At 43.1% G+C, this 17823-nt stretch overlaps 1 protein-coding gene across 1 annotated transcript in view; it reads left to right on the top strand.

Annotated features, from left to right (window-relative positions):
- LOC128686609 (glycine receptor subunit alpha-4-like) overlaps positions 1 to 17823 on the top strand; it is a 517556-nt gene that overhangs the window by 487360 nt on the left and 12373 nt on the right. Inside the window, exons 5-7 of the mRNA XM_070084379.1 lie at positions 6684 to 6766; positions 10423 to 10557; positions 11754 to 11969. Coding sequence (XP_069940480.1) covers positions 6684 to 6766; positions 10423 to 10557; positions 11754 to 11969 — 434 coding nt within the window. The remainder of the gene's footprint in view (positions 1 to 6683; positions 6767 to 10422; positions 10558 to 11753; positions 11970 to 17823) is intronic.

Below are 17823 nucleotides of genomic sequence, written 5' to 3'. Positions count from 1 at the left end.
TATTTTCTCTGCCTCTGATGTGCTCGTTCAACTTACCAAAATTCGATATACAACCAACAACAAAATTGTTTCAGTCTCTGCCACCATAAAAGTCCTGACCAGATAAGATCCAAAAACGAGAAAGGTTGGTGTATATTCGATTCTGTGTTATAGTTGTGATATGCGTCGTAGGAACTGAAGATAGACGAAAAAAAAATATAATCAGCTTTAATCAACACAACTAACATCATTACACTAAATCATGGAAGCTTTCAAATCACAAAATTGTTGGCACAACTATTACTTTAGGCCAACATCTCTGCGTACGTGCTGGGAACGTGGAAGTGAAGGAGCACTGCAGTAGGCTTACTTCCCAGTGATATACAGGACATTCTTCTTCAGTGAACTCTTGGATCCAGTCACCTGCACTGAACCAGTCACCTGCACTGAACCAGTCACCTGCACTGAACCAGTCACCTGCACTGAACCAGTCACCTGCACTGAACCAGTCACCTGCACTGAACCAGTCACCTGCACTGAACCAGTCACCTGCACTGAACCAGTCACCTGCACTGAACCAGTCACCTGCACTGTCACCTGCACTGAACCAGTCACCTGCACTGAACCAGTCACCTGCACTGAACCAGTCACCTGCACTGAACCAGTCACCTGCACTGAACCAGTCACCTGCACTGAACCAGTCACCTGCACTGGACCAGTCACCTGCACTGAACCAGTCACCTGCACTGAACCAGTCACCTGCACTGAACCAGTCACCTGCACTGAACCAGTCACCTGCACTGAACCAGTCACCTGCACTGGACCAGTCACCTGCATCGAACCAGTCACCTGCACTGGACCAGTCACCTGCACTGAACCAGTCACCTGCACTGAACCAGTCACCTGCACTGAACCAGTCACCTGCACTGAACCAGTCACCTGCACTGGACCAGTCACCTGCACTGAACCAGTCATCTGCACTGAACCAGTCACCTGCACTGGACCAGTCACCTGCACTGAACCAGTCACCTGCACTGGACCAGTCACCTGCACTGGACCAGTCACCTGCATCGAACCAGTCACCTGCACTGGACCAGTCACCTGCACTGAACCAGTCACCTGCACTGGACCAGTCACCTGCACTGAACCAGTCACCTGCACTGAACCAGTCACCTGCACTGGACCAGTCACCTGCACTGAACCAGTCACCTGCACTGAACCAGTCACCTGCACTGGACCAGTCACCTGCACTGGACCAGTCACCTGCACTGGACCAGTCACCTGCACTGAACCAGTCACCTGCACTGAACCAGTCACCTGCACTGAACCAGTCACCTGCACTGAACCAGTCACCTGCACTGGACCAGTCACCTGCACTGAACCAGTCACCTGCACTGGACCAGTCACCTGCACTGAACCAGTCATCTGCACTGAACCAGTCACCTGCACTGGACCAGTCACCTGCACTGAACCAGTCACCTGCACTGGACCAGTCACCTGCACTGGACCAGTCACCTGCATTGAACCAGTCACCTGCACTGGACCAGTCACCTGCACTGAACCAGTCACCTGCACTGGACCAGTCACCTGCACTGAACCAGTCACCTGCACTGAACCAGTCACCTGCACTGGACCAGTCACCTGCACTGAACCAGTCACCTGCACTGAACCAGTCACCTGCACTGGACCAGTCACCTGCACTGGACCAGTCACCTGCACTGGACCAGTCACCTGCACTGAACCAGTCACCTGCACTGAACCAGTCACCTGCACTGAACCAGTCACCTGCACTGAACCAGTCACCTGCACTGGACCAGTCACCTGCACTGAACCAGTCACCTGCACTGGACCAGTCACCTGCACTGGACCAGTCACCTGCACTGAACCAGTCACCTGCACTGAACCAGTCACCTGCACTGAACCAGTCACCTGCACTGGACCAGTCACCTGCACTGGACCAGTCACCTGCACTGGACCAGTCACCTGCACTGAACCAGTCACCTGCACTGGACCAGTCACCTGCACTGGACCAGTCACCTGCACTGGACCAGCCATCTGCACTGGACCAGTCACCTGCACTGAACCAGTCACCTGCACTGAACCAGTCACCTGCACTGAACCAGTCACCTGCACCGAACCAGTCACCTGCACTGGACCAGTCACCTGCACTGAACCAGTCACCTGCACTGAACCAGTCACCTGCACTGAACCAGTCACCTGCACTGGACCAGTCACCTGCACTGAACCAGTCACCTGCACTGAACCAGTCACCTGCACTGAACCAGTCACCTGCACTGGACCAGTCACCTGCACTGGACCAGTCACCTGCACTGAACCAGTCACCTGCACTGGACCAGTCACCTGCACTGGACCAGTCACCTGCACTGAACCAGTCACCTGCACTGAACCAGTCACCTGCACTGAACCAGTCACCTGCACTGGACCAGTCACCTGCACTGAACCAGTCACCTGCACTGAACCAGTCACCTGCACTGGACCAGTCACCTGCACTGAACCAGTCACCTGCACTGGACCAGTCACCTGCACTGGACCAGTCACCTGCACTGAACCAGTCACCTGCACTGGACCAGTCACCTGCACTGGACCAGTCACCTGCACTGAACCAGTCACCTGCACTGAACCAGTCACCTGCACTGAACCAGTCACCTGCACTGGACCAGTCATCTGCACTGAACCAGTCACCTGCACTGGACCAGTCACCTGCACTGAACCAGTCACCTGCACTGAACCAGTCACCTGCACTGAACCAGTCATCTGCACTGAACCAGTCACCTGCACTGAACCAGTCATCTGCACTGAACCAGTCACCTGCACTGAACCAGTCATCTGCACTGAACCAGTCACCTGCACTGAACCAGTCACCTCCACTGAACCAGTCACCTGCACTGAACCAGTCACCTGCACTGGACCAGTCACCTGCACTGGACCAGTCACCTGCTATTAAACCTCGTTTACTTATAAAGATGCCTGTAACAATGCCTCTATTATTACATGAGTTGTGATGAGAGAAGAACTGCAGGTCATCGTCGTTAGTAGATTTTTTGTAGATTTTACTCCAGCTTATTGCCATTTATAACAAAAACTAGATAACAGTTCATATTCCATAGTGGACTTAATGGAGATTTCAAGAGCTGATATTATTAATAATCTCCATCATGTTAATACATTTAAGGGCGATGAACCAGATTGTATCAACATATCTCAGCCATGTTATATCAACATATCTCAGCCATGTTATATCAACATATCTCAGCCATGTTATATCAACATATCTCAGCCATGTTATATCAACATATCTCAGCCATGTTATATCAACATATCTCAGCCATGTTATATCAACATATCTCAGCCATGTTATATCAACATATCTCAGCCATGTTATATCAACATACCTCAGCCATGTTATATCAACATCTCAGCCATGTTATATCAACATATCTCAGCCATGTTATATCAACATCTCAGCCATGTTATATCAACATACCTCAGCCATGTTATATCAACATATCTCAACCATGTTATATCAACATACCTCAACCTTGTTATATCAGCTTATCTCAGCCATGTTATATCAATATATCTCAGCCATGTTATATCAACATATCTCAACCATGTTATATCAACATATCTCAGCCATGTTATATCAACATATCTCAGCCATGTTATATCAACATATCTCAGCCATGTTATATCAACATATCTCAGCCATGTTATATCAATATATCTCAGCCATGTTATATCAACATATCTCAGCCATGTTATATCAACATATCTCAGCCATGTTATATCAACATATCTCAGCCATGTTATATCAACATATCTCAGCCATGTTATATCAACATATCTCAGCCATGTTATATCAACATATCTCAGCCTGAATGGTTACAGCATTGGGCCTGCTACCCGCATGGATCACGGTTCGAGTCCTGGTCGGTTCTTCTGTTTACTCATTATATATTCATGCATCTTGTCCATCGTCGTAGAAATGAATATTCATATGGCAACCACGAATTGTTATTAATTCTTCAATGTGTCTAGGTCAGCCATGCTGTATCCCGCAAACTATGTTGCAATATGCGTTGTTGTCACCGTACAAGTTCACAATTTTCTGGAAACATAAACACATATGCAGTTTAATGTGATCCTTTATTGACAACGTTTCGCCCACAGAGATCTGTTTGTGACTTGAAAAAGCCCACTGTGTTGGCGAAACGTTGTCAGTAAAGGATCACATTAAACTGCATATGTGTTTATGTTTCCATTGTGTCGGTATTTTATACCATTTATTTTCACAATTTTCTATTCGTGCTGATCTGCTGTTAAAAGTTGCCGCATAAGATAGTTTCTTCTTGATGCTGGTCTGCCGTCACTGGTGACAGTACATCATAGCTTCTTGATGCTGGTCTGCCGTCACTAGTGGCAGTACATCATAGCTTCTTGATGCTGGTCTGCCGTCACTGGTGACTACATCATAGCTTCTTGATGCTGGTCTGCCGTCACTGGTGACAGTACATCATAGCTTCTTGATGCTGGTCTGCCGTCACTGGTGACAGTACATCATAGCTTCTTGATGCTGGTCTGCCGTCACTGGTGGCAGTACATCATAGCTTCTTGATGCTGGTCTGCCGTCAGCGATGGTCGAGTTAGTCTCCTATCGAGTCCATATGTTTGTCCCGAAGGAAGAATGGTATTTATTACAAGTCCTCTTATGTTACTTTAAATAATATGCAGACAACTGGAAATATTATAAATGCACACTGACAACAGCCGCAACGATGGTTAGTTTACCTCTCCATCTGGCTATACACAGCAGGCATGACCGTATTCAGAATGTGATGGCCAGTAACATTCTGAGTAAGGACAGTATTGGGCAGTAACATTCTGCCATAATGAAAGTATTGGACGGTGTCAAATCGCAATTTGCATTTACCACACGGACCATCTCCCACTAAGGTAGGGTAACCAGTAAAAAGACGTAACACTTTCACCATCACTCACTCCATCACTCCATCACTGTCTTGCAATATCCCCTCCACTCCTTCAAAGCGCAGGCGCTGTATTCCTATATTTTGTGACATTCGACAACATAATATACAACACCTCTCATTTCTTGTCCTCTCAAGGAAGGTGGCTTATGCCTGTGAAAGGCATATAATCCACGGAACTGGATTTATTCTTACCTTCATTGGATCGAACCTAATTACTTTTCATTCCCCAGGAGCTCATTAACCCCTATGGGTTCAGCGCTTTCGCTCTGATTTAAAAAAAAAATGTCAGTCTTGTAGTTGCTACACAAACCTGTCACATATACAGCTACATGTAACCTGAGTCTAAAATTTAGCCTCCAAATTCTCAATAATATTCCTGCTGCAATTGGCAGCATTTTTACACTGTTCATAGTAGTACTGAATACTGAATACTTTGTAGAATTATACGTTGAGGGAGGAATAGCAAGCGGAGGGAACTTTGAAGGGATGAGAATCTGGAATAGAGTACCGAGAGAAACAGAACTTAGGAGGCAGCAGGTACCAGGCCAGGCTGGAAAGTGTCGGGAGTCACTTTCCCTTTGATTCTAACAACTCAATCCTCTCATTCCCTGCAATGTCAAAATTGTGTTGTATCCATACAAAATCCATTTTTTTAAATCTAGCATTATACATCAAATACACCTGAAATTACGTCTGGAAATACAATCAGTTTATTTTTGCTTTATCTTACATCATAAGTGGTTAATTTAGGGGTAACTAATTCAGTTTTGGTTAACAATACAAAAACTTCAGCTGGTAAAGTTTTCTTCAAGTTGTCTAACATACATGTTACTTCTATATATAGCAAGCACCTAGCACAATTTTAGATTATTTTTATTAATAATATTTATAAGCCAAAAAAATATGTAAAAATTAGTTACGATTAATGAATTGAAAATTGGTTGCTCGAAAATAAATGCTTCGAGGCCATATTTTTCGAGGCCAGAGCTTCCGAGTCCAGATTCTTCGAGGCCAATTTCTTCAGTGTCAGATTCTTCGAGGCCATATTTATCGATGTCAGATTCTTCGAGATCAAAATTTTCGAGGCCAGAGTTTTTGAGGCCAAATTCTTCGAAGAAGGATCCTTCGAGGCAGAATTCTTCGATGTCAGATTCATCGATGCCCGATTCTCTGATGCCAGATTCTCTGATGCCAGATTCTCTGATGCCAGATTCTCTGATGCCAGATTCTCTGATGCCAGATTCATCGGAAAATTATGGGTTATAACCAAAGTAATGATATTCAACAATTGGTCATCATATTGTGCACCTCCAAATCTGTCTAACTGAAGTTATCCACTTTCATTATCAAATGAAAAATATATGCATTGAAAACCTCCTGACCAGTGTCAGGTGATAATATTCACTTGACACGGGTCTTCATATGATGTTCTGCTCATTGGTTCTTCTTCATTATTGAATTAGTTACTACCTTAATATCACAAAATCATTAGCTTCCTTCACTCCTAAGGGTTATCCTGGGGGCGGATGCGTAGTTACTAAAAAATGGTTTGGCTGCTCGAAGAGAATGTCTCCCAGACCGAGACTCGCCTCGGGTCCGACTGCGTGTGTTTCTCATCAGCTGTACATTGAGCAGTTGACCGTTTCTCTTAGAGATACTTAATGAGGAAGTTATATATTTGGTCTCGTCCATCAGGTTGAAGCTGACCTTCTCGTGCATGATGGACCTCTCCAGTTTTCCCCTGGACCACCAGACTTGCTACATTCAGATCGCCAGCTGTGAGTATTCAGCCAGGTCTCCAATGAGCTCCATAATTTTACATTAAACAATGTGCAAATTTCTATATGATCTGAGTAGAAACCTAAATAAAATATTGTTTATTTTAGGCCACGTTAGGTTAAATACCGAGGATCAGTAATAATATATTATAACTCATAAAATCGCGATGACACGATTGCAAACAAACCACGGTACGGGTGGTGCTCGAACTCAGCTGGCCCAGTGGCTTAAGCGCTGACCTGGTGATTTACAACTCACTTTCCGTGAGTTCGATCCCCACCCCTACCGTGGTTTGACAGTATATTATATTGTTTGTATTTAGCTTTATGCTATGGAAACTCTTGTAGTTTCTCACTCGTATTCGCTTTCTACAACAGTGGTGCTCACGGGAGCCGTACATGTATTACATCTTATAACTGTTAGTTATAATAAGCATTTTCAATAATCTTATGTGATTCATTTTTGTTATTTTCTCCAGTGGTTCCTTACCCGATGTAAGAGTGTTGCTCCACTACGTAACGAGTGTCATGTCCCGTTTCTTAGGTTTTTTAGTGGGCCTGAAGAAGATAAATTATGTAATATCACAGTCACTAGCGAAATGGTTATCAAACAGATAGACCATTTGAACCCAAATAAATCTCCCGGTCCTGATGAGCTTTTTCAAGGGTTCTTAAGGAATGCAAAATGGAACTGTATGAACCTTTAAGTAATATTTTTAATTTACCTCTTCAAACAGGTGTAGTGTCTGATATGTGGAAGATGGCTACTGTAATTCCTATTTTTAAAGCAAGGGACAAGTCGTTACCCTCAAATTACCGCCCAATAAGCCTAACCTCAATTGTAGGCAAATTACTAGAGTCAATTATAGCTGATACTATAAGAAGCCATCTCGACAGACATAATTTGATTAATAATACTCAACATGGATGCACCAGGGGCCGTTCCTACCTAATTAATTTATTAACCTTCTTTAGCAAAGCTTTTGAGGCCGTTGATCAGGATAAAGAATTCGATATTGTTTATTTAGATTTTGGTAAGGCTTTTGATACAGTACCACATCAGAGACTGTTGAAGAAAGTGGCAGCTCGTGGCACTGGGGGAAAAGTGCTGTCATGGATCGAGCCATGGCTCACTAATAGGAAGCAGGGAGTGTGTATAAATGGGGTTAAATCTGAGTGGGGATCTGTAACAAGTGGCGTTCCGCAGGGATCAGTTTTAGGCCCATTGTTGTTTATAATATATATAAATGACCTTGACGAGGGAATTACTAGTGACATAAGCAAATTTGCTGATGACACGAAGATAGGTAGGATAATCGATTCAGACGTTGATGTCTCGGAACTTCAGGAGGATTTAGACAAACTCAATTCGTGGTCAGAAAGTGGCAGATGCAGTTCAGTGTAGATAAATCCAAAGTTCTAAAGCTCGGAAATGTTCATAACCCTAGCACCTACCAGCTTAATAATGTTGAACTTAGCCGTATAGAATGCGAAAAGGATTTAGGGGTTTACCTGGAGAGAGTTCCGGGGGTCAACGCCCCCGCGGCCCGGTCTGTGACCAGGCCTCCTGGTGGATCAGAGCCTGATTAACCAGGCTGTTGCTGCTGGCTGCACGCAAACCAACGTACGAGCCACAGCCCGGCTGGTCAGGAACCGACTTTAGGTGCTTGTCCAGTGCCGGCTTGAAGACTGCCAGTAACCTTAAACCAAGACAGCAGTGCCTAAGCGTGCGTAATAAGGCAAATAGATTGCTGGGATTTATATCAAGAAGTGTAAGCAACAAAAGTCCAGAGGTCATACTTCAGCTTTATACATCATTAATAAGGTCTCACCTAGATTATGCGGCTCAGTTCTGGTCTCCATTTTACAGAATGGATGTAAATTCGTTAGAAAACATTCAGGGACGAATGATAAAATTAATTGAGTTGGGCAAATATTCTATTAGTGGGTTGGATTGTGAAGGACCTGCCTAGTATGGGCTAACTGGCCTGCTAAAGTGCTCCCCCTTTCTTATGTTTTTATGTGGTATAACAAACTAAACTTGACCTTCTTCTTGGAGTCTGCAATCTAAATAACAAATATCACTTATACACACAAACACACACACACAAACACACACACACAAACACACACACACAAACACACACACAAACACACACACACACACAAACACACACACACACAAACACACACACACACACAAACACACACACACACACAAACACACACACACACACAAACACACACACACACACACACAAACACACACACACACACAAACACACACACACAAACACACACACACACACAAACACACACACACACAAACACACACACACACACAAACACACACACACACAAACACACACACATGGGACTTTGGTTCCAGTAGCTGAATTCAGTTCGAGGAATAATGGAAGGTTAATCGTATGCCCACTGAACGAGAAGAGACATTAAGCTGTCCAATCTTATTTCTTTTATAGCTGACTGAGAAATTGTGGCGATTCACACACCGCATGCTGGTAGAAATCAGGCATTGTTCCTATAGTTTCAATTCCCTTTCCTCGTACATGTATTTCCAACAACATAAACTGTTACTTCACTTACATTCGCACAGTGTTCATTGTTCAGGGGACCTGCAGCAAGACCACACTTAGTTATCCCTCCCAATGACACTAATATAGCAAGGAGAAATATATTTGTTCTTCCGCCACATGCCGAGAATATAGTGGGAATAAAAGTTTGAACTCGCTAAGGGTTTAGATATGCAATATAGGAGCCAAAGATAGAGAATAAATAGGATACATAAAAATATAAGAAAAAAATCAGGTAAGAAATAGACCTGGGCTGCCACTGCCACACAAGAAAATATAGAGCCAGAGCAGTATAATCCCAAATGAAACAAAGTATATTAACCATAAGTAAAAACTACAAAGATTAAAGGTGAAGAGAAAAGGTCAAGTATGACTGCCTCTTATGACAGTGACAGTATGTATGTATAATTGACATACAAATAATACATGGCATATATGATTGAATATAAGAATGAATACACATGATCTAGTTATGTTACATAAAACAAGTGAGCAGAGATGACCTACGCTACAGACGTGACTCGCAGTGTGCAATGTCACTCGCTGTTAAGTATGCAAATAAGTGTCTTTGGAGAATAGAATCCATTAATATCATTTATGTGTCAATCAAACCATACCAATACATTATACCTATGTATAAAGATCTGTATGTGTATATGTATTTAAACCTGAATCTCTTAATTTCAAGAAATGTTGTGGTTTTTGGCTTATTTTTTAAGTTTATTTTTAAACACTGAACGTTGCTGCCTATCTTATTATTCTTTATTGAGTTCATAACTTTTATTTAACTGAATTTTTCCATTTTTTTTTTCATTCTTTTTTCCGCACCATCTTTTAAGCTCACATTGTTTTCTCTTATCCTCTATCACTTCCCCGCTATTTTGTTTACCTCTGGGAGGCTCTCTCAAGTGGGCACTGTCAAACTGACACTGCCCTAGATGGGCTATTTTTCATCTGTGTACTATCACTCTGATACTGAGCTGGGTGAGTATTTTTTTTTTTTTACCACTGACTCTTTTGGGAACTGTCGTTCTCGGGTTGTCGCTTACCATCACTACCCAGTCGTCAAGACCACGCGGGAGTTGGAGCTGGTGTGGTACGAGCATTTACCAATCAAGATGTACAAGAGACTCAAACTGCCCCAGTTTGAGATAAAGGAGATACGAGTAGACACCTGCAACCAGTCCTTCCATATTGGTGAGTCCTGGTGCCCTGGTACCAATACTCATCCTGCAGTATTTAAATATGTTGATAAATGGTTCACAGAACAGACAGGTTGATAAATTAGACACATGTCCAACACTTGGGTATCTATATTGTGGAAATGTTGAAGATGACACCACCTACGACTGTTTCACGTCACCTGTCTACAGTATATGTCTCTTCTTTGCGCATATGCTGCATTCTTATCAAGATTCATGGACTGATTACATCGACTCCAAGCTGAGGGACTGATCACCTCAAACTCCTTCTGGTCTTCACCATTCGTCTTTGTATTTGACTGATGAAGCCACTGTGTGGCGAAAAGTTTTCGCAGTAAAGACACCCAAGTGTTGCACATGTGTCTAATTTATCGGTATTTAAGTACCCTTAACATATATTTCCTAACGAGGCTTGTTTCAGCTATGGTACAGTTATAACGTAACTTCTCTCTGACTGCTCAATAAATCCTTTATTATCATAGTTTATGACAACTCTTTTAACAGTAGTCGTTATTTTAATTACTGTGTTTATTTCGCGCAGCTGGAAGTAATGAACTTCCAGTAGATTTGAAGATGATAATGAAATCCATAATGATTTTTTAACTTCCGATTTCTTTCATCTATTGAAATTAATATTAAAATAAATTGCGAATTAATGGCTTGAAAAGAGAATGAGTTGCCATTGAGGGAGCTGAGTAAACACTGGTCTGTGTCACTGAGTGAACACTGGTCTGTGTCACTGAGTCAACACTGGTCTGTGTCACTGAGTCAACACTGGTCTGTGTCACTGAGTCAACACTGGTCTGTGTCACTGAGTCAACACTGGTATGTGTCACTGAGTGAACGCTGATCTGTGTCACTGAGTGAACGCTGGTCTGTTTCACTGAGTGAACACTGGTCTGTCACTGAGTGAACACTGGTCTTTGTCACTGAGTGAACACTGGTCTTTGTCACTGAGTGAACACTGGTCTGTGTTACTGGGTGAACACTGGTCTGTGTCACTGGGTGAACACTGGTCTGTGTCACTGGGTGAACACTGGTCTGTGTTCAATCAAACCTGATTACCTCCCATTTCTCTGGCTCTGTGTGACCCCAACGGGTTTAGTGCTCCCATGAATATAATAATAGTAATAAATAATAATAATAATAATAATAATAATAATAATAATAATAATAATAATAATCTGGCAGGGAACTACAGCTGCCTTCAGGCTGTGTTTGATCTGCGTCGTAACATAGGTTACCACCTAGTTCAGTCCTACCTGCCAACCTCACTCATCGTAGTGGTGTCGTGGGTCAGCTTCTGGCTTGACGTGGACGCTATACCCTCCAGAGTGACTCTCGGAGTCACTACGCTTCTCACTGTCTGCTCTGAGTCCACCTCCTTCAGGGACAAAATGCCCACAGGTGAGTCAGAGGTGCCCATGGGTGAATCAGAGGTGCCCAAGGGTGAATCAAAATTCCCACAGTTGCATTCATATGGCAGCTGTTCCTTCACTCCATGCTGACACCTTTTCCTCCAATCAATACTGACATCTGTTCCTCTAGTACATGCTGACACCTCTTCCTCCAGCACAGGAAACATATGCTCCATCAGTTCAGGGAACACATGCTGACACCTGTTCCATCGGCCCTGGGAACACGTTGACACTTGCTCTGTCAGCTCAGGGAACCTATACTGACACCTGTTCCATCAGCCCAGGAAACACTTGAATATCAATAGAGGCGAGGCCAGACAAGCAGGCTACCAGCACTTCATCAGGCCCCAGGGCTGGTCTATTGTCTCACCACCACCATAAACAAAATGTATTTATTGCCAGAAACAAATAAATCATAAATGGCAGTTACATTGTTCAGCGAGCAAAATAAAAGCGTACTGGATATTTTAGTTATGACTGAAATTAATATCCATTAGGTTTCAAATGAAAGGTATAGCTGCGCTACAGCAACTGGTTAATGGTTGGTTAATGGGGTTGAAATCTTATCGACTACACTAGGCTGCACGATAACCTTTTCGCCACCAGACATGAATATTTTAATCCCTAAAATAGAGTTCACGAAGTTTATTAATAGAAACATTTCGCCCCGAGTGTCTTCATCAGTCCTAATACAGAGTAAACTCAAACAGGTTAATATATAGTGAACAGCGCAGGTGACCAGAAACAAAGGTGAAATGAGGCAGAAGGAACGTCAAATTGCAGAAAATATGTTGGACAAATGTATGTAACTGAGAGAGGGTTGGATATGAGCAGCAGCTGCATAGTATGGGCTGGTGCATCTGCTCTATACCTTTCAACATGGATAACAGTCTTTTAGCCAACCAGACCTTTGTGGCGTTGTGTTGGCTGTGGCAATCAAGGCAGCCTCCAGCAACTTTCGCCTCTGTCGATCGTTTTCGTAGATGACTAGTTATATTTCATTAATAAACTTCATTAAGTGCCCACATTTATTCCTGTGTTGTACACGGCCGTTGTTGTAGTCATTCCTTCCACTGGCGTTTCTGTGTTCGCAAACTTAACCAAGCAGTTTCTCCCACATATTTCTTATCGCATCCACCACATGGTATTATGTACACTCCTGAGTTGGTCAAAGGTTCTCACTTGTGCTTTTGCACCAAGTTTTTGACTGAAGAGGAACAGATGGTGGCTATACTGATGGGCTGGTTGTTAAATAGTTTGGTCACCAGGAAAACAATGAAACTGGCACCTACCTCTGCTGACGTGTTTGTTCAGTAAAATATTGCTGTGGCATGAAATCCCATAGAAAGTGTGAGAACTGTAGTGAACCAATAGCACGAGTGATGTATGCACATTCTTCCTCAAGGAAATGGAGATTCTGGAGGCTCTAGGGTAAAGTGTGATAAGATAAGATAAGATAAGATTTCGTTCGGATTTTTAACCCCGGAGGGTTAGCCACCCAGGATAACCCAAGAAAGTCAGTGCGTCATCGAGGACTGTCTAACTTATTTCCATTGGGGTCCTTAATCTTGTCCCCCAGGATGCGACCCACACCAGTCGACTAACACCCAGGTACCTATTTGCTGCTAGGTGAACAGGACAACAGGTGTAAGGAAACGTGTCGAAATGTTTCCACCCGCCGGGAATCGAACCCGGGCCCTCCGTGTGTGAAGCGGGGGCTTTAGCCACCAGGCCACCGGGCCACCAGCACCGGGCCACCAGGACCAGAGCTTTGGTAAGAAGGGTAAGGAAGAAGGATGGGTAAGGATAGAAATATGGGAAAAGGGTGGGAGAGGGAAGAGAGGTAGGATATAAAAGGGAAGTGGCTCAACCACTATGGTGCAATTTGAAATGTGTATGTGTAATAACAGGTAATTAATGAAAGGGGTATAACACTTACCCATCAGAGTCACATACATATAACAAATATATAGATACATGACTCTGAGTCGGTAATAGATATACAAGTTGCAATTGCGTGTTTTTTTGCGATTGCATAACGAATATTTCGACGACAAGGCAAGGCGATAATTATATAAACGATTTATGTAAAATTACTGGGCATATTAGCTTCTTTCAAGGTGGTGTCCCGCCATAGTAAATATAGCGAAATTAATAGTAGATGTGAAAGTAGAAAAGTTTTATAAGATATCTCCATAATTAGGGGCGATAATATTCTTAGTAGACATAGAAGGGCTCTGGTGTTACCCAGTCATCATCATCTGCAGGGAGGTTGCTCAGGATCATTGGTCGTTGGTAATCGTCTTTATGAATGAAGTGACGCAGCCTCTGTGAAAGAGTCATTCTTTGGGTTCTGTGGGGAAGAGTGTTAATGATATAGTCGGTAGTATTTTCAACTTGGGGAGGACGTTCTCTATCTGGTATATAGAGTTCTTGCATTGCATAGAGTTGCCTCTTTTTCAGCATATCAAGGGGTAAGTTTAGGGCAGCAATATCCTGTTGGATGTGTAAATCTGCCATTCTGATTCCGTAATAAAGCGGAGAGCTCTATTCTGGACCTGTTGCCACCGTAGCATGTTGGTCTTTGTTGTTAACGACATTGGGACACAAGGGTATTCGGGTATAGTTCTTATCATCATTTTATACAGATGTTTTTTGACGTGGGAAGGGGCTTGATTAAATCTATAGAGACTGCTAAGACAGGCTTTCGCTATGTTGATCTTTTTACTGACGTGAGATGTCTTCGATGGTTGTTGCAAAACATCCTATCGTACTAATAAGGACTTTGTCAGGGTTGGTCGTAATTCTCCATTTCTTTTCCCAATTAGATGTTCGGCGAAGTTCAACATTCATTTTTTCTATGGCCCTCTCATACTTATATTTCCCTGTTACAGGGGTTGATGAGACGACATAGATAACATCATCTGCAAATTACGTTATAATTGTATCACTGAACTCAGGTTGAGGAAGATCATTTACATAAATGTTAAATAGCGGGACACCAGCTGTAGGTATAAAAGGCTCTGTCGACCTGCCGTGAAAAGTAGGAATGATTTTTCTTTGAGTAAAGAAGTTATATATAAATCTGAGAAAGGTCCAGTTATGGTCAGGTAGATCAACAAGTTTATATATAAGACCATCATATCATAAGCTATCAAAAGCTTTATGAACATCCCTGGTGGCAATTAGGGCAAGATTGCCCTGATGTTTCAGGCTCGCTACAACATCAAAAATAATATTATTGCATGATGGGTGCCTCTATGAGCCCTAAAGCCGAACTGTTTTTCAGTAAAGAGGTGATTAACCTCTATGTAATAGTTCAATCTATTGGAAATGATCTTGTCAAGAACTTTGCCAGTGACTTCAAGTAAGGATATAGGTCTATAGTTCCCAGGTTGGTGGATGTCTTTGTGGGGTTTAGCAATAAAGATCATCCTCGCAGTCTAAAAAAACATTGAAAAATGTCCGGAGGACAAGATAACATTAAAGATATTGACCAAAGACTGTTTACAATTTCTGGGTAGGAACTTTATTTGTTTCATTGTTATTCCAGAGAGACCAGGGGCTCTATATAGTATTCTTCCCATAACTTGACTCATCTCAAGTAGTGTAATTGGTCTAGTAAGAGGGTGGTCATCTTCAAGATGGAAGGTAGTGGTTGTAGATCAGCTAAGTTATCATCTCTCCATTCATTGACCAACTAATAATGGTTATTATTATATCGGCGACTGTTATTGTGGAAGAGAATTTTCTCCCATACATCACCCATCAGATTAGCCTGGCCCTGTGGATCATCAAGTTTTATCTCAACCTCCTCCTCATCATCATCAGTGAAGGTATGAATTAGGTAACTGGGAGCCTTGTGCTTTGCCCCTAAAAGTTGCAGGATCTTGCTCCAAAATTTTGCAGGCTGACGTTTATACTGGTTAGCTTTGAGAACTAGAAATTTCCATAAGTCTCGTTTGTGATGACTAATCATGGTAATTAAGTCCTGCCTCAATCTATACAATGTAGAGCCACTGGTGGTTGTTGCGTTTGAAGATGCCTTCGACATTCTGTTTGATAATTTCTCATACAGTCTCTAATTTCCCTAGTAGGTTTATATTGTTGGTAGATCTTTATGGAAGCTAATTGGCAAGTTGCATTAGTAGCATCAAGTATTCGGTTGTGAAGGGAGCTGATCGCTTCGTCAATTGCAGTGGAAGGCAAAATTTCCACCGAAACAATTTCGTCGTCACCAAGAAAAGCCCTGAAGGGGTCAAATCCTAGGGTGTTTAGATTGGGTTTAGGAAGTACAGGTATTCTAAATGGAGAAGTTTGAAGCTGTATTATAACAGGGATATGGTCAGATCTTACGTTCTCACCGGGAGAGACTCGACAATGGAAGAGGTCACAGTCTCTGTTAGTCAAGACTATATCTGGTGTCCCCGGATGAGGACCGACATACGATTTAAAGAATGGGCCTTGAAACGACGGATTCCTGGCTGTCATGATATTAAATAATTGTTTTCCTTTCAAGTCGCCCAGCGGGTTACCAACTCCACAGTTAAAGAGGGCAGGGTGATGGGCGTTAAAATCTCCCGCCAGAATTGTAGGAATATTTCTGTTTAATATCCGATGTAGGGGAATGGACTCTATATATGGTTGTCTCGGAGGAAAATATCCAGTTCCTATCAATAGTTGGCCATGAGATGTCGTCAGTTCAATTACAAGAATGTTATCTTCGTCAACGTGAATATTTCGAAACGCATAGCCTAATTTAACTAAGACGGCCACGCCACTATGGGGTCCTCTCGATTTCTCCACAGTAGAGTAATCACGTAATTTAATATGTTGATCAACTCCCGCAGCTGTCTCATTCAGGAGGATAACGTCAAGGTTGTAATTGTGTAGTTCAACTTCAAGGGGGTAACGGTTATTAAAGAAATGTTGAACATTGAGTTTGAAAATTGTAATCCCTATTATTTCTTGCACTTCGCGCGTGTACTGCGATCTGAACGTCTGCAAATAACATCACAACTGGAATACACACTCTCCCTACTAGACTCGTCAAGGGGAGGAGGGAAATTCTTAGTTGCTTGCATACTAACAATATCACCATCCTCACTAGAGTTGGTAATATCAACAGAAGCATTAGAGTCATCATCAGAGAAGTGAGGTGTGATATTCCCAGTTGCAGGAAGCAGAGGCACATGAGTGTCAAAAGGAGACCGTGGAGGCTCCAAGGGAAAATTTGTTAGGCCAGGTGAAGTACCCTGGGAAAGTTCTTGTTCTTGTTCAACAGGATCAGCTGCAATAGCGGAAGAATAAGCATCAGTCTCTGGGACATGGTTAGGGTCAGGTATTGACTCATCGGGCTGAGAGGAGTTGACAACCTGGGTATGCGAGACGGGTGAGCCCTGAACAAGGGATGAAGTAGGCGTATTTGTAGAGGTAGAGTAGGGCACATACTTCCTATCTTGAGGGGGTTGGGCCATAATAAACTTAACATTGTCTAGGATTTTAATGGGACTGATCCCATTAGCCCTTAACAAATTATTCAAAACATTAGAACAGAGTTGAATATCACCACCTGCTATGTACTTGGCCAACATGTACATTAGTTGAGCTCTCGTCATATCCCCGGCTGAGGACCCCTGAGACATGGGGAGTGAGGGAGAACCTTGTGGCTGTGTTTGTTGCAGGTGAGGGTTAGGGGGAGGGTGGGGCACTGCAGGAGGGGCAGAAGTCCAAACATTGGAACCAGTAGAGGAGGCTTGAGGAGTCCCACTAGATCCAGGCAGAGCAGGGAAAGAATCCTGGGACATTGTTGGTGGTACCCGGGAAGGGGTCTTCGAAGAATT

Source organism: Cherax quadricarinatus, chromosome 12 (genome assembly GCF_038502225.1).
Source record: "Cherax quadricarinatus isolate ZL_2023a chromosome 12, ASM3850222v1, whole genome shotgun sequence".
In the NCBI taxonomy this organism is placed as follows: domain Eukaryota; kingdom Metazoa; phylum Arthropoda; class Malacostraca; order Decapoda; family Parastacidae; genus Cherax; species Cherax quadricarinatus.
Note: the sequence above shows the minus strand (reverse complement) of the source record. Positions and strands in the feature narration are given on the sequence as shown.